Raw genomic sequence first — 23,510 nt, forward strand, 5'->3', positions numbered from 1 at the left:
TTTGTAGCTGAGTTGTAATAACCACTACACAATGAAACAGGTGTAGAACTACTATTCTCTGTACCTGTCATTTACCTTAAACATACCTGGAAAAGCAGATTCAAAAATTCATTGGCAAGAACATTTTTCACACTCCAGATTTGATAGTCTTCTAGAGTAAGATGGCCCATCTGAAAGAGAAAGAATATTTTAGAAGATTTCATGTTAAGAATGTTTTCATTTTTTTTTTTTTAAAGATTTTATTTATTTATTTGAGAGAGAGAATGAGAGACAGAGAGCACAAGAGGGAAGAGGGTCAGACGGAGAAGCAGACCCCCTGCTGAGCAGGGAGCCTGATGCGGGACTCGATCCCGGGACTCCAGGATCATGACCTGAGCTGAAGGCAGTCGCTTAACCAACTGAGCCACCCAGGCGCCCAAGAATGTTTTCATTTTTAAAGACTATTTTGTTTTGTTTTTTTAATTTATTTGAGAGAGAAGGGGGCGCATTAGCAGGGAGGACGAGCAGAGGGAGATGGGAGAAGCAGACTCCCCACTGAGCAGGGAGCCTGACAAGGGGCTCAACATGGGGCTCAATCCCAGGGATCATGACTTGAGCCAAAGGCAGATGCCCAACTGACTAGCCACCTAGGCGCCCCAAGAATGTCCTCATTTTTATAGCATTTGAATAAAATCTGGTTTATTAAACTTGTATCAGTAATTTTTCTGAAAGCAAACCAGAAATTTAAAGTAGATGCTGTGTGTTCATCTGAAAACTTAGACCAGCTAGGATAAGTTTAAAAGTAACAAAACTCTGTCAAAGCAGTCAGTGGTAATAAGGACAATTTATTGTCAACAATCTTCACTCCTCCAAATAGATCTGGGAAATAACTCACATTATCTCCTGCTTCAAGGGTTATCTATGGAAAACCGCAAAAGGCTCTGAATAGGGAAAGTGGAATATTTACAAATTGTGAAAGCAAAAAGCAGACTCAGGATTATGCACTTTATTCTAACAATTTTTTCTTTCTTTTTTTAAAAGATTTTATTTATTCATTTGAGAGAGAGAGCATGACCGAAGAGAACATGAGCAGGGGGAGGGGCAGCGGGAGATGGAGAAGCAGGCTCCCCGCTGAGCAGGGAGCCCAATGTGGGGCTCTTCCAGGACCTCAGGATCATGACTTGAGAGGAAGGCAGACACTTAACCAACTGAGCCACACAGGCGCCCCAATTCTAACAATTTTCTAAGACCCTCTTAGAAATATCTGACAATATTATCAGACTAATTAGACATTTAAAGGAACTTGATAACAAATTTTTGATATATCAAAAATGAATAACTATATTAATTTTCCCCAAAAAACAATTTAACAAATTACAAGTTGAGTAAAGTAACATTTTTGTGGTGTCAACATATACAAAAAATTACATATGCATATAGAGGCAATATATGTTTTTTCTTGTTCAGAAGAACTATAACCAAATGTTTTTTACTGCATGTGTCCAATTCTAGATGAATAGTAATGTTTTTTGCTTTTATTAACGATATTGATATGTTCTCTTTTTACTATATGATAACCATATATGATACAAAAAGATTTTAAAGTACTGTGATTATAATTATTAGTTTTCATAATACAGCTTCTTCTTAGTATGTTAATACTAAATCTAAGAGTACCCAAAAAAGTGTAATATTGACATAATCTGTCTCCAGTGATAATGGTTAATAGGTTTGGCTGAAAGGTCCAAGTTTTACTCTAAACTGTTCCCATTATTATCTTCTTGTTTTTTTTTTTTTTTTTTTAAAGATTTTATTTATTGAGGTGCCTGGGTGCCTCAGTCGTTAAGCGTCTGCCTTCGGCTCAGGTCATGATCCCAGGGTCCTGGGATCGAGCCCCGCATCGGGCTCCCTACTCAGCTGGAAGCCTGCTTCTCCCTCTCCCAGTCCCCCTGCTTGTGTTCCCTCTCTCGCTTTATCTCTCTGTCAAATAAATAAAATCTTAAAAAAAAAATAGATTTTATTTATTTATTTGAGAGTGAGAGAGAGAGGGCACGAGTGGGGGAAGGGAGAGAGAGAAACAGACTCCCCTGCCAAGCAGGAAGCCCAGTGCGGGGCTTGATCCCAGGACCCCAGGATCATGACCTGAGAGGAAGGTAGACGCTCAACCAACTTAGCCACTCAGGTGTCCCTAAATTATCTTGTTGTTAATGTTCACAGTAGAGCCAGAAGAAGAAATTATATCTTACATAAAATAGATAGTAATAATACCTACATATTTACCGCTCAGAAAAAGGGTATTAGAAATTGTACCTCTATATGAGGCATTTTCTAACAGAAATTTTTCCAGGTTTCTATGCATATCAAAGAGAAGTGGATACCTTAGTTTTCTGGCAGAGAGAAGTAAATGAGGGAGAAGGCTGTATTGCCAAACAAGCTCAAGCCCTGTAAAACTCACTTCTATTATTTGTTTCTATTGAGCATCAGTTAATAAGACTATAATGATTCCTTCTGGAATTGTGACTGAAGAAAGAAAAAAAAAACTGATGTCACTTATTTTTTCTAAACCTCTGTAATACTACTATGGACTATATCTAACCAATCTGGTACTTGGTACATGTCAATGTTTGAATGGAAAGGCTCAAAATAACTCAAATGTGCCTCACATATGTGCTTTATTTTCAATTTCACACAGGGTCACAAAGACATTACAGTAATATAAGCCATAGGAATAAACCTATAATAATATCCTTACTAATAAATGTTGTCTAAAAAAAAAAAAAATCAAGAATTTACTCTTCGTAAAGTATATGCTTATTCCTGGTATTACATGATTAATTTGGTTGCCACTAAATAATTCAGTGGAGATTTTATCAGTACTATTGAAAAATATAATTCAGGAATGTATGCATCACCCAGATTGAGATAAAAAATCATTTCCATCAGAGCGCCTGGGTGGCTCAGTTGGTTAAGCATCTGACTTCAGCTCAGGTCATGATCTCAGGGTCCTGGGATCAAGCCCCACATGGGGCTCCGCATGTTGAGCTCCCCATGTTGGGCTCCCTGCTCAGCAGGGAGTTTGCTTATCCCCCTTTCCCTCCCCCTGCTTGTGCACACTCTCTCTCTCAAATAAACAAAATCTTAAAAAAAAAAAATCATTTCCATCATCCCAGATATCTTATGGTTCTTCCGAATTAATCCACCCATCCCCCAAATAACTATTCTAATACCTATCACCATTTGTTAGTTTTGCCTCTGTTTTTGAGTTTCATATACATGGAAATATACAGTAAATATTCTTTTTTGTGTGACTTCTTTTGCTCAGTATAAGGTTAGCCCTACCATAACTTATTAAAATGGGAAAAATAAATATTATAAACCACAGATGACAAGGGCTATGTCTACTTAATTTTTATAAAATACCTAGCTTATAAAATATAAATGTATATACAAACACTTAATGGAGTTGTTTAAAGATGGAATGGGCTGGGCGCCTGATGGCTCAGTCAGTTAAGCATCTGCCTTCAGCTCAGGTCATAATCTCGGGGTCCTGGGACCAAGCCCCACTGCCCTTCCCCCCACCCCTGCTTGTACTCTCTTATGCACACACTCTCTCTCTCAAATAAATAAATAAAATATTTAAAAAAAAAAAGATGGAATGGGCTTTCTTTAGAGACAACTTGGAGGTACTATAACTGTCGGTCCAAATAAGCACTTGGTGGAGATGATGCAGGGGAGATTCAAATATGTATATAAGCTATATATCCTAATTCAGAGTACCATGGTATTTTTATTTATTTATTTATTTATTTTTAAAGATTTTATTTATTTATTTGACAGAGACAGACACAGTGAGAGAAGGAACACAAGCAGGGGGAGTAGAAGAGGGAGAAGAAGGCTTCCCGCAGAGCAGGGAGCCCGATGCGGGGGCTTGATCCCAGCACCCCGGGATCACGACCTGAGCTGAAAGTAGATGCTTAACGACTGAGCCACACAGGCGCCCCACCATGGTATTTTTAGAAAAGAATATAATTCATTCTTGTCCTAGCTAGACTCACCTTTGTGGTGTCATGTGCATTTAATATGCCTTCTACAATGTCAGAGAGATCCATATGTAACTCCTTTAAAAACAGAAATCCAAAGGAATAATTAGAAAAGAGTAGTTATCATTTTTATTATTCAATGGCTAAAATATACTGTATTTTGGTCAAGTATTTAAAGAATTTTTTATTAAAAAAATTTTAATATTATTTTATATTTTTACAGTGTTATACGTGTTATATTGGTTTCAGGTATACAATATAGTGGTTCAGTAATTCCATACATCACCCACTGCTCATCACAAGTGCCCTCCCTAATTCCCATCACCTGTTTAACCCATCCTCCCGCATCCCTCCACTCTAGTAATTATCAGTCAAGTACTTTTTAAAAATTACCTTAATAAATAGATTTGCTTTGAAAAAATTAAGAGAATTCTCCTGCAGTTTCATTCTTACTTTACACAGTAAGTTCAGTTTATTAAATTTTCTAAGGCACATTGTCTTCCCAATTTTGTACCTTCAGCTATGAATATGTGGAGTAGTAGCCTAATACAGCAACTCAAAGTAATAACAAATCCTTTTCCCTTTCTCTCTCTCTCTTTTTAAATCCTCCACTCTATTTTCTTATTGGAAGTTTACATGCAACAATATGTATAAAATCAGAACTTACCGGGATATCATCCGTGCGGTTGTCCTTCCACACCTCTAAAAGTGCAACCACCATGTCTCTCAGTTCAACCCTGGAGAGAACTCCATCACGGTCAACATCAAACACCTTGAAGCAAACTAAAGAAAAGAAACTCTTATGGATGGAAATTACTTTTCTATTCTGAAGTACAATGCCTTTCACTAGAAGTTGCCCTAGTAAAATCACTTAGTTTCTCAAACAAGTATATTCTGGATTAAGTTCTCATCTGGAGCAGACTATAATATGTCATTGAAGTCCTCTGCACTAGCAGGACTTCCTGCATACTTCATATATCTCTCTCTGAATCACTACCTGGGTTACAGAGTCCTATCCTTTACCCAAATCTAGAGCTAAATTCCTTGCAAACTAATAAAAAAGGGTTAAGTTACTATACAATAAATATTACAATACCTCATAGTTTTGAGGAAGTAATCCAAGCCTTTAATTTCTAATATTTAAAACTGATCATTGCAGAACTGATTTTTGTAATGTTGAAAATATTCCATTTATATTAAGAATCAATAATAAGGTGGATGGGGCGCCTGGGTGGCTCAGTCGTTATGCGTCTGCCTTTGGCTCAGGTCATGATCCCAGGGTCCTGGGATCGAGCCCCACATCGGACTCCTTGCTCCGCGGGAAGCCTGCTTCTCCCTCTCCCACTCCCCTTGCTTGTGTTCCCTCTCTCACTGTGTCTCTCTCTGTCAAAAAATGAATAAAATCTTAAAAAAAAAAAAAAAAATAATAATAATAAGGTGGAGCACCTAGGTGGCTTAGTCGGTTAAGCGTCTGACTCTTGGTTTTGGCTCAGGTCATGAACTAAGGGTCATGATATCAAGCCCCACGTTGAGGTCCATGCTCAGTGGGGAGTCTGAGATTCTTTCTCTCCCTCTCTTGCTGGCCCTCCCCACCCCTGCTTACTCTCAAAATCGCTCTCTCTCTCAAATTTAAAAAAGAAAAAAAAGAAACCAATAACAAGGTGCTATAAAGATGGTCTGCTTCCACTCTGCCTCTCTAATGTAATTAATGCACACTCAATTTTTTGCCAAAGAACAATTTCAACTCCTCAGTGAAGTTATATACAACATGCTAAGAACTAGAAATATCAGCAGTGGGGCGCCTGCGTGGCTCAATCGGCTTAGGTGTCTGACTTTGGCTCAGGTCGTGATCTCAGGGTCCTGGGATTGAGCCCTGCTCAGCAAGAAGTCTGCTTCTCTACTCAGCAAGAAGTCTGCTTCTCCCTCTCCCTCTACCCCTCCCCTAACTCCTGCACATACACTCTCCCAAATAAATAAATAAAATCTTCAAAAAAAAAAGAAAAGAAATATCAGCACTTTCCTAATTAACTCCAAACAAATCATGACAGTTTGCTAACTTCTGTTAGTCCATCAGCAAAAAGGAAATTAAAAACAAATATAAGGTGATAATTAACCTCACGTGAGAAGCAAAGATTTCAGCCTTATTTAAAATTAGAACTTTAATGGGAACATATAATCTACTATAAAGCCAGATTGTAGTAATGGCATATCATCAGGGAAGAATCCTGAATTTTAAGATTAAATAATTATCTATTTCAATATACCACCATAATAATTATGCTACTAAATCAATTGAGTGCCTCATAGTAAATATTACTAAAGAAGATCAAAATATCAAAAAGCACACCCAAAATAAGTGACATTTGTGCAGCTATATTTTAGAAAGACACAGAAATGATGACCCTAGTAAATACAACAGAATTAGGTTCCAATTAAATGTAAACTGTTGCATTTTCTCAAATATGGTTAAGATTTAATAACATAATGTACTTATGCTTGTAAATTATGCTGTAACAACATTTTAGCTAGGTATAAGACCATTTTAGTATTTAATAAAGTTGTGTTTTGATCACAGATTTCATCTAATAAAATATTAATGTATACAAGTGACAGAAAATGAGTTGTACTTTAAATTATGCAAGACACAAATTCTCTATGGACTACCAGAAAATGTTTTCTAAATGCTTAACACTGTCAAATATATTGTGACTGATGTAGTTCACTTATCATGAACTGCAAATTCATCAGGAAAATCAGTTCCATTATTAATCACAAAGATCCCAAACTACTCCACAGTAAAAAAGAAGAGAAGATTGAATCCTTAGACCGACTTCAGTAAAACCTCAACGTGAGACTGGTATTTGCCAACCTGACAACGTGATAAAAATTCAAGCCTTAATACACAGATGATTTTACATGGATGAATGCTAATTTTTTCTCTGTATATACAGTTTGCAGATTTTTAATTGTTTAAATTAAATGTTTAACACACTTACATTTTTGTCTTTCAGCCAGGGGTCCCCTGCAACAGGCTGATAACCCACAAGATATCTCCTTAAAATCTATATGATTGTCACGATTTTCATCAAAAGCATTGAACAAACCTGTGAAATAGGAAAACACACCATAAATCACAGTCAACAAGCCTCCTAATGTTAATAATATCATGTTTATGAAAGGAGCATGACACCCATAAACTTGCCAAATTAAAAAAAAAAAAAAGTTTATCAGTAGTTCCCACTGTCTCAGGAAGCATTTTTCTCCTGGTATAACTAAAACTTAAGATCCTTGCAGAAAATACATTACAGTCATTTAGTGTTCAGTTATATTTGCCTGTTTGTCTCTATCTTCTATCAGTTGTAACAGCTAAAGATGACAATAGTATGTAAAAAATTAAAATCAATTTAAAAAATTAAAAACTGAAAAAAAATCAGAAATTATAATTATCCTTACTTAGAAAGATTATGAAGAAAAAGGAAAAATGAAGGAGAAAAGCTGATGTATACTCAAAGATATAACATGATGTTATGTAAGCTCCCATAAAGCTTTCATTAAGCAAAGAAAAATAACACACCATATTTCAAACAAAAGATATTCTCTGTAATGCAGTCTTCTTTGTCATATTTCATGTTTTATAAATAAATATTTAAAATCAGAAAGAGAATTTATAATCCTGTGGTTTTTAAACTTTTTGTAAAATACAAATGGAATAATTTTGTTTTCAAATAAAATGATTTCTCAATATTCAATTCTAAAAAGGTAAAATCCCAATTGCACTGCTGAAGTAAGTGGAAAAGCCCAGAGCCCTATCTGCTCCGGCTCCTCCAATAAGTACTTCTGAAGTACCCCAGGAATGTGATGAACACAGACTGTACATTTTAAGAATGTAATTCCTTAAATAGTAGAAAACTAAAGCTCAGGAGGGGTTAAATGATTGGCCAAAAGTAAAGAAAAGTTAAAAAAGGTCAGAATCAAAAAGACAACCCAAATATTCAGATTCTAAATATGATTTTTATGATATCACCCATAATTACTCTCTGTATTCCTAATTAAATAAAAAAAAGTTATAGTAATGAAACGTTTAGAGCTAGAAAGGACCTCAGAGATGGTTCAGCCCAATAGTTTCTTAAATCTTTTTTTGGTGCGGGGGTAGGAATGGGGTGGGGTAGATACAGCAGTGGAATCTTCTTATGTAGAAGAAAAAAAGTGGAGGCGCTTGAGGTGAGGAAGAGGTGGGGTTATGTGTGGAGACCTGGAGCTCTACCCAGGCAGTGACCATCACCCTAATCCCTGCACCAGTGGCTGAGATACTTCAATGGAATACAGTGACTAACTTGGTCAAACTCGTTTTATATTTGAGGATATTCAGGTGCAGGGAGCTAACCCTGATGCAAGGTTACACATAGGTAGAATAGGAAGCTCAACACTACAATCTTAATTCCCCTTTTAGTTTTTTTCCACTATACTATTTTTAAGAAACTTGCAAACTTATAACATTATGGTCTTTTAGAGTTAAGATATATTCATTAGAAATAAGAGATGGCTTCAAGTGTGTTTACCAAGGAACATTTGTAGAAAATAGAATGATTCCTACCTTCACTTAGAGATGGACGAATGGGTGGTGAAACCAATGGGCCAAATGTCTCTAGGTCAAACCGTCCAGTCCGGGATTGAGCCTTTAGCAACCAGTAGCGTTTCTCCAGATCAATGATGTCTGATTCCTCCACTGAGAGTCAAATCAAATAAGATTATAAAACCTCAGACTTCTCTTCTAGGCAGTTAGTTCAACCTGATCATTTAACTTCCAAGGATATATTTTAATTTTCCAATTCAATTGCTAAAAATATTTACCTAAACAAAACTGAAAGACAAATACATTATATCTAAAATGGCATGAAAATTGGGGCACCTGGGTGGCTTAGCTGGTTAAGTGTCTGACTCTTGATTTCAGCTCATGTCATGATCTCAGGGTCATGAGATCTAGCCTGGAGTTGGGCTCCCCACTGGGCGTGCAGCCTGATTAAGATTCTCTCTCCCTCTCCATATGCCCCTTCCCCACCCCCACTTGTGCTCTAAAATAAATTAAAAAATAAAGAAAACTGCATGAAAATTAAATTCAAATTAATATAAAAGTGGCTTCAAAATCAGAAAAAAAAATGTCTGCAATTTCCCATTAAGTAGGTTGCTTAAATACAACATGTAAAATAATAAACAACTGAGACATTTCTTTTTGGGTTCCTATACCACTTTTACTTATACTCATTTTTCATAATTTTCAATCTCTATCTTGGATTTAAAGATTTTTTTTTAAAATTCAAGTTAGTTAACATATAGTGTATTATTAGTTTCAGGGGGAGAATTTAATGATTCATCAGTTGCATGTAACACCCAGTGCTCATTACATCAAGTGCCCTCCTTAATGCCCATCACCCAATTACCCCATTCCCCCCCCCACCCACCTCCCCTCTAGCAACCCTCAGTTTGTTCCCTAGAGTTAAGACTCTCTTATGGTTTGCCTCTCTCTCTGTTTTTATCTTATTTCATTCCTGGTTACACTGTAATCATCCTAATAGCAGAATCCATGTCTGATTCATCCTGTTGATAGGATAACTACCTACAGAGTCAATAGTTATTAAATTAATGAAAAAGAATATGAAAAGGATCTCATAAATAACAAAAGTCAATAAATGACAGATGATGTAGAATAGGATTTACAATGTGATAAGTAATAGGAGCATCATGAAAACATGAATATCTTTCTCTCCTCATTCAACAGAAGATACAATAAAAAATTACAGATAAGCTCCAACCAGTTATATTTTATATGTGCTTTCCCCCCCAAGGAACTAAAGTAAGATCTAGAAAGCAAGCAGGTGAGTCCTTCCATTGCCATGGTTTTTTACCTGCAGTCACTTTCCAGACACTGGTAAGGTATGAGGAACCTAAGCAGTGAGATTTCACTAAGTTAAACAAGAAGCTGTAGTTCTGGGAGGTTAAGATAACTGAAATTTACAGGGCAGATTACTGGAGAGGAAAGAGTTATACAAAGAAAGAGCTCCAAAAGTACGCACAGGACTCTTATTGAGTTTTGGCAGAATAGCAGAAGAGTAAGCTGTGTATGCACACAGTGAAATTCATTGAGGCTGGGCTTGGATACGCCTAAGTTTTGACCAGCCAGAGTGGGGATACCTTACCGAACACTGGGAGTATTCATAGACTCAGAGGGTCACACTTAAAAAAGGGGAAAAACTAACTCCAAAATAAAGGCTACTCCAGACCTGCCCCAACAAAGCTTTTAAAAAAATCCTTCAAAATGTCAAGCTGATCCACAAGTAATTTAACTGCCTATCAAAAGAAAACAAACTCCTTTTAAAGGGAGAATCCACTTAGCCTTAACATTCACAATGTCTAGCATCCACAAAAATATGAAAACAAGCAGAAAAAAGTGATCCAAAACCAAGATAAAAATTAGTCAATACAAAAAGCTATAGAAATAACAGATGATGGAATTAGCAAACAAGGCCTTAAAACATCTATCAGAAATACCTCAAGAATTTAAGGAAAACCACGACTACACTGAGGAAAGAAACAGAATCTATCAGAATCTATAAAAAGAGATAAAGAATACAATATTTGAAATTTAAAAATTCACTGGAAAATTTAATAGCAGATTAAAACCTACAGAGGAAAGATAAGTGAATCTGAACACCAAGCAAAAGAAATGCTATCCAAATGGAAGCATAAGGAGAGAAAGAAGGTGAAAAGTTACTAGAATCTTAGTGAACTACATAATATCAAACAACACAACACACATGGGATCCCATAAAAGGATGGCAGAAAATATTTGAAATAATAACAGCTGAAAAATCCCCAAATTTGATGAAAACTGTAATTCCACAAATCCCAAAGTTCATTAAACTCTGTGTAAGAAAAATTCAAAGAAAACCAAACCAAGGCAAGTCACAATCAAATTGCTAATAGCAAAACTTTAAAGCAGCAACAGAGGTAAGCAAAACACATTACAAACAAGGGAACTAAGATAAGCAATGACTTCCCTTCAGAAACAAGGGAGCCAGAAGACAACGGGGGTAAAAAGGTGCTGAAAGAAAAAAAGTACTGTTAATCTCATATTCTATATCCTGTGAAAATATTCTTCCCCCAAAAAAGGCAAAATGAAGAATTTTTTGGACAAACCAAAGCTGAGAGACTTCATCAATAGCAGAACTGCACCAAAAGTAAGCATTAAAGGATGTTCCTCAGACTGAATGATGCCAGAGAGCAATCAACACAAAGGAATGATGAAAACAGTAAATGCAAAGTCCCTAATTTCCATGGGGCTGATATCACTGATCATCCCAGATTTTGGATAGGAGCTTGACTGCAGCTTTGGTTAGACTAAGTTTGCCTCTGGTTCAAATGCTTTGAAAACTGAGTTCAGATTTCTATTCAGGAAAACCCAGAAACTGCTAGTTTTTGAAATTAGGGGTCCATAAACTCCAGCCTAAAGGCTGCATGCATGTTTATATAAATAACATTTTATTAAAACACAGCCACGCCATTTACTTACATATAGTTTATGGCTGCTAATGTGTTACAATGGCAGAATTGAGTAATGGTGATAAACAGACATATGGCCCCCAAGTCTGAAATATTTATTATCTGCCTTTTTAAAAAAAAACGTTTTGCCAATCTCTGTGATAGACCTTAAACTTGCAAGACCGCAAGACTTCAAAACTATGAGACTTCATAAAATGACAGCACCTAGGGACCACAGAGCCTTGAGACTGCTAGCCTTCAACAGTCTGATATTTCAAAATTGTTAGGCCATGAAACTGCAAATCAAGAGATCTCTCTTCACTTTTCAGCTTGCCCCCAATCTCAGCAAGATTTCCACATGAGAGAACTGGGTGGAAACAATTATCTTTGTATTTAGGGTCTCTAGTTTCTCAAAAGTTTGGCTGGTTTCTCCTCATTCCAGTAAAGCTTGTCCTCAGGCAGGCTCACTCCTCTGCCAGCCTCAATCCCAATCTCAGCCTCTGGCCTGAGACAGGAAAGCACTCTACATCCCTTGATCACCTAGGAAGGGCTTTGTCCCTCTGGAGTTCAGTCCTTCCCTCTCCCTTCCTAAGATTTCTTTGCATTCGAGGGCTTTAAAGAAGAGTATGATTATTTAGTTTATGTGATGATTTCATGTTATTACAATGGGAGTGAAGGTCTTTCATGTCTTTTTACTTCCCAACCTCAAGCAGAACCCTTCAATTATTATTATTTTTTTAAAAGATTTTATTTATTTATTTGACAGAGAGAGACACAGCGAGAGAGAGAACACAAGCAGGGGGAGTGGGAGAGGGAGAAGCAGGCTCCCCGCAGAGCAGGGAGCCCGATGCGGGACTCGATCCCAGGACCCTGGGATCATGACCTGAGCTGAAGGCAGTCGCTTAACCAACTGAGCCACCCAGGCGCCCCCCTTCAATTATTATTTAACATGAATCTGAAAATTCTCACCAATTCAATAAGATATAAATACAAACTATAAAATTAGAAAAGAAGCAAGGCTATTCTTTGCATATGAGCAGAATGCATATCAAAAAACACAGAAGGTTTTTTTTTTTTTTTCCAAATTATAACTGAGTTTAAAAATCTGTAGAGATACAAAATAAATATACAAAAACCAATGTTTTTCTATATAACATTAATAACATGTAAGAAAACATTAAAGAGAAAAAACACAAAACTAGCAATTCCCCATAAGAAACAAATATCTAAAAGTAAACTTTAAGATGTAAGTGAGATTTTTATGAAGAAAACTTTATAATATTAAAGATCTGAATAAATGAAGCATACCACGGTCCTAAAAAGGGCCTTGATAGAGGCCTACCATGGGCTTGAATAGGGTGGTTATGTAAGATCACACTGTGAGGGTGACAGGAGTACAGATCTGAAGGAGGCAAGGGGGCAAATGGTGGAGAAAAAAACTTTCTACACAGAGAGAACAAGGAGAGAAGCCTCGAGACAAAAGCATGCTTAGCAAGGTCAAGGAAAAGAAGATCAGAGTGACTGAAGTGGAGTTAGTGAGGGAGACAGCAGTAGGAGATAAAGTCTAAGGAAAAATGGGGGTCAGGTTATGTAGGTCATTGTGAGGACTTTGGTTTTAAACTGTGAACCACTGGAGGGCCTGAAGCAGAGGAGTGACATGATCTGACTTAAGAGGATTACTCTTCACTACTAAGTTGAGAACAGCCTGGTGGGCAAGAACAGAAGTGAGATGACCAGTTAGATGTTTAATAAAGACTTAAAATCATCAACACATGCAATTAAAAAACATTAAGACCATAGATTAACAAGCACAGACGGACAATTCATAATAATGGGGGGGGACTTAATTTCACTAATAATAAAAAAAAATCACTTCAGAAGAAAAATTTAAACAGAATCATGCTACTTCTCTGCTTCAAAACTTTTCAACATTCTTCCCGAAGATACCTGCAATGGTTACTCCAACAACTCCTTCAGCTCTTTACTCAAATGTCATATTCTCAGACCATCTGAACTGCACCCCACCTGATGATACTCCTCCATCCCTTTTCCCTGTCTTACCTTGCTCCCTAATATTTATCAATATATGGCATAATTTACTTGTTTTGTTTATTGGATGCCTCCTCCAGCTAGAACATACCCTCCTTGAGGTAAGGTCTTACGGTCTATTTTATTCATTGCTACATTCTAACACTCAAAATAATACCTGATACATTTTGAACACTCATTTAATATATTTTAATGAACAAATAAGACTTATTTGTTGAACCCAGGATATATATATTCAGAATAATGTTAACTGGGATAAAAGATGAAGATTGGTATCAGTAGGGAACCTTGGCCTCCAATACCTTACAAGTTACTAGGAAGACAAGAACAATGTTCTCTAAATTTCCACTGCTTTCAAAGGATTCTTACTCTATTCTTTAGTAGTTTTAGTACAAATTTAGGGAGAAAACTTTTTTACTCATCAACAAGATAACTGAGAGATAGTCAAATCAAAATGCATACCTGTACTGTATTTGTATAAGTGCTATAGTCATAAGAAGGTGAATAAATGAAAACATATATTCTACCAACTTCCACAAAATTTTAAGAAAAATTATATTCCTTTTGCTTGGTTTTCAAGGGGCTCTCAGGACTTAAAGCTAATGTCTATTTTCCCTTCATACTCCTTATTCTGCCCTGATGTTTTCTATACCTGAAACCTAAAAGAGAGGTTTTTTTTTTTTTTTTTTAAGATTTTTATTTGACACAGAGACAGAGATAGTGAGAGAGAGAGCATAAGCAGGGGGAGCGGCAGACAGGCAGAGGGAGAGGGAGAAGCAGGCCTCCCGCTGAGCAAGGAGCCCGATGTGGGACTCGATCCCAGGACCCCGGGATCATGACCTGAGCCGAAGGCAGCCGCTTAACCGACCGAGCCACCCAGGCGCCCCTAAAAGAGAGGTTTTTACTTAAATGATCTGAGAGTGAAACTCTTTTGAAAGTAAAATATGAAAATAAAAATAAATCTGCACTAGGAATACAAAATTTTGTGCACATTATTACACATCAGATGGAAGAACTGAGATTTTGAGAAAGACAATGTTCTAATTTACCCTGAAGCAGAAGTACATGGAAACGACCATACCTGCCATAGGTGAAAACAAAAAAGGCCTTGACAGATGTCACTGATTCTAACTTGTCCCTACTTCATGCTCTCTTAGAAAGTTCTTAACTTGGCTATCCTAGAGTAGTCCTCTTAATGATCCACAAAATCTAGGAACAGGGATTCTAAGAGTGACAATGAAGTTACATTACACTTTGGCATTTAAAAAGAACTACTTACTTATTAATTATTAAAAGTAACTATAAACAACTGAGTGAAAACTGAGTGACAGTTATAACGTGTTTTATTTTATTTTATTATTTTTTTATTTTTTTAAGATTTTTTAAATTTATTTGAGAGAGAGAGAATGAGAGAGAGCACATGAGAGGGGGGAGGGTCAGAGGGAGAAGCAGGCTCCCTGCCGAGCAGGGAGCCCGATGCGGGACTCGATCCAGGGACTCCAGGATCATGACCTGAGCCGAAGGCAGTCGCTTAACCAACTGAGCCACCCAGGCGCCCTATAACGTGTTTTAGAAAGTTAAAAACTCAAGGGGCACCTGGGTGGCTCAGTCGGTTAAGCGTCTGCCTTCGGCTCAGGTGATGATCCCAGGGTTCTGGGATTGAGCCCCACATCAGGCTCTCTGCTCAGCAGGAAGCCTGCTTCTCCCTCTCCCTCTGCCTGCAAGCTCCCCCTGCTTGTGCTCTCTCTCTCTCTGTCAAATAAATAAAATCTTAAAAAAAAATTAAAAATCGAAAATACTAATAATACTAATTTAATTTTTAAATTTTTTAAAGAAGATTTTATTTATTTGAGAGAGAAAGCGAGCACAAATGGGGGTAGGTACAGAGGGATAGGGAGAAGTAGACTCCCCACTGAGTGGGGAGCCAAATGCTCAATCCTAGGACTGAGAGATCATGACCTGGGCTGAAGTCAGACACTTAACCCACTGAGCCACCGAAGCACCCCAATTTTAAATTTATATTACTTGTTTTTACTAGACTAGTAATACATTTTGTTGTATGAAAAATTATTTAAAATATAGGTAATCAAAAAAAAGGAAAAAGAAAAAACATGTAATTGCATGTTTTCATACAGCCATATTTATTTGAACATACACGTATTTATTTATTTAAAGATTCATTTATTTGTTTTAGAGAGAGAGAGGGAGAGAGAGAGCACGAGCGCACACAAGATAGAGCTAGAGCATGAGCAGGGGGAGGGATAGAGCGAGAGGAACAGAGAGAATCCCAAGCAGACTCCCTGCTGAGCTCGGAGCCCAAAGCAGGGCTCAATCCCTTGACCCTGAGATCATGACCTGAGCCAAAATCAAGAGTCGGACGCTTAACTGATTGAAGCACCCAGGTGCCCCTGAAGGTACATGTATTTTAACTGAATGTCACTTAGATTGGGAAGATTATTTTCAATACTTGCATTGTTATCATCTATACCATTGTATGATTTCTCAAATTACACAAAATCATTGTTCACAGCTTCAAATAATCAATGGGCTAAGTTAATTTTTAAAATTTTATATCAAAATCATCAAGAAAGACTGAGATACAAAAAAGATAAAATTTTCACACAAGAGTACACATTTTTCGGGGTGCCTGGGTGGCTCAGTTGGTTGGGCGACTGCCTTCGGCTCAGGTCATGATCCTGGAGTCCCGGGATCGAGTCCCGCATCGGGCTCCCTGCTCGGCAGGGAGTCTGCTTCTCCCTCTGACCCTCCCCCCTCTCATGCTCTCTCTATCTCATTCTCTCTCTCAAATAAATAAATAAAATCTTAAAAAAAAAAAGAGTACACATTTTTCTTTTTTAAACAAATACCAAATATATTACATTGTAACCTTCTGATGAATCAACCTTTGCAAAGGTCCAATTATTCTGGAACTGGAACTAATTTTTTAAAATATGCAAAACTTGTAATGAGCACGTAGCTTTCATTTTTTTAAAAACAGAGGTATCTACTTCAAATACCTAGAAAACTGAATTTACTAAAAAGAAGTATTTAAAAATTTAACAATAAGGAGAGTAATCACAGGTGTCTGATAAATATATTAAGATAGCATACTGTTTCCTTTTCTAAAATAAGATATCTGCTCACTCCATTTAGAATATATGAAAGAGGGGTGCCTGGGTGGCTCAGTTGGTTAAGCGACTGCCTTCGGCTCAGGTCATGATCCTGGAGTCCCGGGATTGAGTCCCACATCGGGCTCCCTGCTCAGCAGGGGGTCTGCTTCTCCCTCTGCCCTCTTCCCTCTCGTGCTCTCTGTCTCTCATTCTCTCTCTCTTAAATAAATAAATAAATAAATAAATAAATAAATAAATAAATAAAAAGAATATATGAAAGAAAGAGAAACCTCTTCTGTTCCTGCAGAGAAATAGCTTTCTCAAATTCTAAACTTTCTTCCAAGTAATAGATCTGCACATAAAAAATCTGACCCTGAAACAAAACAAGGAAGACAGCAGCCTTTATTTCTATAATTCTTGGTACTGAGCATATGTTCAGTAAGTACTTCTGATTAACTGCTGTTTACACAATACACTAAATTAGAAACACACACACAAATCACACTAACTGCCTCTTAATTTTTTTTTACTTTTGAAAACTGTTTATTAATCTCCTTAAAAAACACAGTTTCTCTGCTTAAGGAGAAATGTGGAAAGACATGTAGAAGATATTTAAAAGAAAAAAAAATGATTAGACTGTTATGGCCACCAATTAAAACCATGCTTTACAGTTCCCTTTTAAGCTTATGTGATCTGTTCATATTTTGGTTATAGACTGCATGCAATCCATTATCGAGTATTTGCCAAAAGCAAGCTAAAGTAAATTATATATATTAGTATTACCCAAACATTTTACATGAATTGGCAGCTGAATTCCTGGGAAGAGGGAAGGAAACTAACTTTATTTTCACTTAAAGAAGTTAGAGGTAATGACTGCAGTAATTATTCTACTTGGAATTCATAGGTCAATACCAAAACTTACACTTTACTAGTTAAATAGGATTGAATTTATTATCACCCACCTACAGGTATAATTTTTTCTGGTTCACAACAGAAGCACACCACACTCCCAACATTCTAAATAATTCCTGGCCTATACTTTGGGCCATCCTAATCAAGTCTCACCTTACCAGAGGCTGCAGCTGCAGAAATAGGTCTTTAATGCCAAAACTGGATTCTCATTTAAAACAAAACAAAACAAAACAAAACCAGGCAAAATATCCCAGTATTTTCAAACAGTAACATAGTTCTTTAACACTGTTGAGGAAGCAACCTGTTCACAAACGCAGTGACCTTCTGAGATCTACTTAAAATGGCTGTAATCCCTACATCACATACAACCAGCTAAGAGGATAATGCAAAAGGGACATGCAGATTTACTAGGGGTTTATGGTCAAAGAATCACTGAAATACTTTTTTTCTCATTGAAAAAAGGTGCTAGCAATACCAACTGAAGTGTGGCAAGTGAATATAATAACATGAATTTTTAGTTGAGATAATAAATGCGAAAATAGAGACAATTTAAGTTAGATATGAAAAGAAAAATGATCAAAATGAATTCTATGGGCCTAAAATTAACCCAAAATACTACATTAATTACCTCAAAATCCAGATTCTACTACTAAAAAGAAATCACTGAGTTAATAGGCTTATTCATTCTTATGATACATTTTAAGGAAATCCCAAAAACTCTTTCTTAGTTTATTTAGAGACCTATTTATAAGAAAGAATAGGCACAGGGGCACCTGGGTGGCTCAATCCATTAAGTGTCTGACTCTTGATCTCAGCTCAGGTCTTGATCTCAGGAATGTGAGTTCAAGCCCCATGCTGGGCTCCACGCTGGGTGTGGAGCCTACTTAAGAAAACAAAAACAAAAGAAAAAAAGAACAAAAAACAAAAAACCCAAAAAACAAAAATAAAGAAAAAAAGAACGGGTACACATATTTTCTGCCAAAAATATAGCTAAATTATGTGAAAATACGATCAACACTAAAGAAAATAACTCATTTTTAAAACATAGTTCATAAAATCATAGTTCTACTGCCAATTTCACTGTTGGTAAATATACAATCATTCAAGGACCTTGCTTGGATGAAATGAAATTAATTATTGAAGAGATATAAAAAAATAATCATTTGTAAATATCCCAAGAGGGGGGAAAAAAGGAAATTGGAAAAGTGAATCTGCAAAATTGTCTGAAGTGAGTCTGAAGGAGATGGCTCACCACAACCACAATAACCACATGACCAACTCCTTTATCTATAATTACAAGCTACTCATAAAAGATTGAAGAATAACAAGAGTGTGTGTCAATAAACAGTGTTCATCCCAGTTTTGGCACCGATTATAGCCATCTGATCTTGAGAAAGTTTCTTTAATTTCTTATAGCCTTAGTTTCCTCATCTTTAGAATATAGATAAAATGAACCTCAAAGAGGGCACAAGGATTAAACAAGATAATATACACAGAGTACATATAGTACCTCCTCTAGTAAATGCTCAATCTGCACTAATAATGAACTTTCAGGAAGAAAAATTAAGAACACAGTCCTATTTATATGCAACTATTAAAAAGAATGAAATACCTAGAAATAAATTTAATCAAGCAGAGAGGAGAACTGTGCTCTGAAAACTGTAGGACCTTCTTTATTATTATGTTTAGATTCCCTTCTCTTTATTTTTTGTGTATATATTATAGGTTTTTGGCTTGTGGTTACCATGAGATTCATATGTAACACCCGATTATATATATAGTAGTCTATTTTAAGTTTGTGGTCATGTAAGTTCAAATGCATTCTAAAAACACTACATTTTTACCATCTGCCCCCACATTTTATGTTTTTGATGTCGTATTTTACTTTTTATTCTGAGTATCCCTTAACTAATTATTGTAGAAATGGTAGACTTTACTACTTTGTCTTTTAACCTTCATACTAGCATTACAAGTGGTTGCACTACCTTTACTATATGTTTGCTTTTACCAGTCAGATTTTTTTTCTTTCATAATTTTCTTACTTCTACTTCATGGCCTTTTCTTTTCCATTTAAAGAAGTCCCTCTAATATTTCTTATAAGGCAGGTTTAATGGTGATAAACTCCTTTAAGTTTTGTTTGGGAAGTCTGGGAAACTCTTTATCTCTCCTTTTATTCTGAGTGATAACCTTGTCAGGTAGAGTATTCCTGGTTGTAGGTTTTTTTTCTTACAGCACTTTGAATATATCATGCTACTCCCTTTTGGCCTGCAAAGTTTCTGCTGAAAAATCAGCTCATGGTCTCAAGGGGGTTCTCCTGTATTTGCTCTTACTGCTTTCAAGTTTCTCTCTGATCTTTAATTTTTGACATTTTATTTGGGGGGAGGGGCAGAGGGAGAGAAGCAGACCCCACTGAGCACAGAGCCAACTGCAGGGCTCAATCTCATGACTTTGAGATCATGACCTGAGCCAAAATTGAGAGTCAGATGCTTACCTGACTGAGCCACCTACGCACCCCTAATTTTCAACATTTAATTTTTATGTTTCTTCCTGTGGATCTCTTTGGGTTTATCTCATTTGGCACTCTCTGTGATTCCTGGGCCTGAATGTGCTGTTTCCTTCCCCAGATTTAGGGAAATTTTCAGCTTTTATTTCTTCAAAAATGTTTTCTGCCCCTTTCTCTCTTTTCCTTTTGGTACCCCCATGATACAAATATTAACATGCCTGATGTTGTCCCAGAAGTCCTTTAAACCATACTCATTTTTAAGAATTCTTTTTCCTTTTTGCTGTTCAGCTTAGGTGATGTCCACCACTCTGTCTTCCAGATTGTTGATCCATTTTTCTGCATCATTAATCTGCTATTGATTCCCTCTAGTGTATTTTTCATTTCATTTACTCTGATTGGTTCTTTTTTATATTTCCTAGCTCTTTGTTGATGTTTTCACTGTGTTTATCCATTCTTTTCCTCAGTTCAGTGAGCATCTTTAGAACCACTACTTTTAAGTCTTTATCAAGTAGACTGTTTATCTGTTTCATTAGTTCTTTTTCTGAGGTTTCGTCTTATCTTTTCATTTAGAACATATTCCTGTGTCTCCTCATTCTACCTGACTGTGTTTGTTTCTATGTATCAGGTAGATCAACCACATCTCCTAGTCTTGAAGGAGTGGCCTTATGTAGAACACATCCTGTGGGGCCCAGAAGCACAGTCCCCCTGGTCACCAAAACCAGGAGCTCCAAGGGTATTCCCCTGTGGGTTGCGTGTGCCTTCCTATTGTGACTGGGGTGTGATGGCTATAAGCGCACTGATAAATGGGACTGTCCCTAGCACGAATGGCTGAAATGACCAGATGCAGCTGCTATAGGCACACTAGTGGGTTGGGCTGACCCTCTGGGGCGGAAGTCAGTTTGGGGGTTGCTGGTCCAGGCCATATCCACACGCTGCATGCAGAATGGCAGGAGCTACTTTGGGGGCCTCCGGTCTTGGTGGAGGCCACCCAATGGGTGCTGTGGGGAGGGAGCCATTTGAGGAGGGGTACTAGATCCAGCTGAGAAGCTGTTTTGGAGAGTCACCTGCTTGGGGGAGAGACAATTTAGGGGTGCAGGAATGTTGGGGTATGGTGACTGGTACTAGTAAAGTAGATGGAGAATGTCAGAAATGGCACCTACCAGCACCAGGCCAGCTAGGTAGGAGAGTAAGAAAAATGGCACCTACCTCCGTTTCTGTTCCAGGATAAAGTTCCAACAAATCCCTGCCCCTTCAGCACATGCACTAAAATTGGCGAATAAATCTCCTTCACATATGACCCAGGGACTTTTCAAACTCCTGCCTCTGTGCTCTTGGAGTGAGTGCATTTGTGCACAGACTACTGTAAGAGTAGAGTTTCGGGTTTCTTACAGCTCAGCGGCTCTCCTGGAGTTCAGCTCTGCTGAGTTTCAGAGCTAGGCTTTTTGGGAGCTCATCTTCCCAGTACAGGACCCTAGGGTGGAGATGTCCAATGTGGGGCTTGAAATCCCTTGTTCTCCAGGGAGGACTTCCACATTTGTGATCCCTTCTGCTTAAGGGTTACGACACTGGGGATGTCGTTCCTGACTACACCACATGTCTGCACCCCCTCCTACTCATCTCAATGTGGCTTTTTCTTTATATCTTTAATTGTGGATTAGCTGTTCTACTAGTCTTCAGGTCGTTGTGGTTGTAGTTTTGGTGTGTCTGTGAGAGGAGGTAAGCCCAGAATCTTCCTTCTCTACCACCTTGATCATCTTCTGATCTAATCTTAGGTATTTAAATAGCAAATTATAATAGAAAAATATAACAGCCCTAATAAAAATTTAATTAAGATCTACTCAAACATTCAAAACTTAACTCTGCGCTAAAGTTCCAATTGAATTTCTTAAATTAAAAAAAAAAGGGGTAAGGTAACAATAATTTGGAATTTGCAGTTCTGAAAAACGCACATGCCATGATAAAATCTGAAATCTTGTATAAATCAAATCAGTTAATTATTCTAACCTGTACTGAATACAAATAGCTCCCCAGTTTCCTTTGTGATTTACATAAAAGAGAACATTTGATTAAATATTGGCAGTGTGTTCAACTTACTGTGATTTCAAATTTTACTTTATAATTGTATGTGAAAAAGTAATTAAAGGCATCTACACTCTAATATAAATGTTATTTACAAGTGAAAATTTTTAATTCCTTTTTGTTTCCTAGATACCTTGGCTCATTACACAAACTTAAATGGAGTCACTGATGCTTTAAAATAAGTATTTTCTGTCTACTTATAAATCAGTTAATAACACTATTTTTTATCACAAGTTTCCACACTCAGGACACATTATTTGAGAAGTTTAATGTACCAAATATTCTCTGAGTGGAAGAGTCTGCAAAGAATTCAACTGTGAACTGTTTATCCAGAAACTGAGAATTTACACATAATATGACAAATCAGAGCCATCAGAATGTAAACCTACCTATGTCAGAATTTATAAATGAAATTTAGCAGTAATTCTGACTTTGTGATAATGCTTTCATAGTAAGCCCCATGAAGAAAGTAGCTATGTGCTGAAGCCCATAGCCACTGAGTTGTCTATTCCCCTGGTTTATGCTGGTTCTTTGTTTCTATAAATTGTAAAACAAACGAAGAAGACTTCCTTCCCACAGATGTGGACGAGTTAATTTTTATACCGATCTACAACCCTCTATTACAAAATTACTTGCTTCTAAAACAATCACTCCCTGGAGATAATGGGGTGAAGCTCACCGACATTTGCAAGCCAAGTGTTCAATGATACAAGAGGATGCATATTCATTGTAAAGCACCAATTCCAGAACAGGCATGGAGCTGAGTCTTTTAAAACAGGTATTATCTCAAGGACGCCTAAAGGGTAGAACAATATGCCAACCCAAATATGTCACTTTGGCATAAGGATTATATTGAGTTGAAGGTAATTGAGAAGAGGCAGATAAGAGAAAAGCTCTCTGCCAACTACCCCCCCCACCACCATTTACTTAATTTGTAAAAGTGTCTTCCCTGCCCCTCTACCAGGAAGGACAGAAGTAATCACCAGAGACTATTCTAGATCCTTACCAACATGGAGATTGCACCAGATAAATGAATCTACATAACAAACCTTACTAAGCAGCTCTATCTACTATTAGTTTCTCCATACATTTGCCTTCCCATAATTGGCCACCTCTAGAAGATCAAAGTCAAAGTCTTTTTCCTTTGTCTTGTCCCTTTCCTACAAAATTACTGTTTTTTGCTAAGATGCGATATAAACTCAAGTTCTAACCACCTGTTTCAGTTACTCATCAATGAATACTCCCATGCATAAGCAATGTTAATAAACTTATGTTTTTTGCTTGTTATCTGCCTTTTGTCAG

The 23,510-nt window shown here is 37.0% G+C and overlaps 1 protein-coding gene across 1 annotated transcript in view; it reads right to left on the reverse strand.

Annotated features, from left to right (window-relative positions):
* The window catches only part of USP32 (ubiquitin specific peptidase 32), a 217,263-nt gene that overhangs the window by 68,228 nt on the left and 125,525 nt on the right, over nt 1-23,510 (reverse strand). Inside the window, exons 6-10 of the mRNA XM_044921385.1 lie at nt 8,614-8,745; nt 7,016-7,123; nt 4,687-4,802; nt 4,035-4,097; nt 87-170 (exon numbers count right to left, since the gene is read on the reverse strand). Coding sequence (XP_044777320.1) covers nt 87-170; nt 4,035-4,097; nt 4,687-4,802; nt 7,016-7,123; nt 8,614-8,745 — 503 coding nt within the window. The remainder of the gene's footprint in view (nt 1-86; nt 171-4,034; nt 4,098-4,686; nt 4,803-7,015; nt 7,124-8,613; nt 8,746-23,510) is intronic.

This window comes from Neomonachus schauinslandi, chromosome 15 (assembly GCF_002201575.2).
Source record: "Neomonachus schauinslandi chromosome 15, ASM220157v2, whole genome shotgun sequence".
NCBI lineage: Eukaryota > Metazoa > Chordata > Mammalia > Carnivora > Phocidae > Neomonachus > Neomonachus schauinslandi.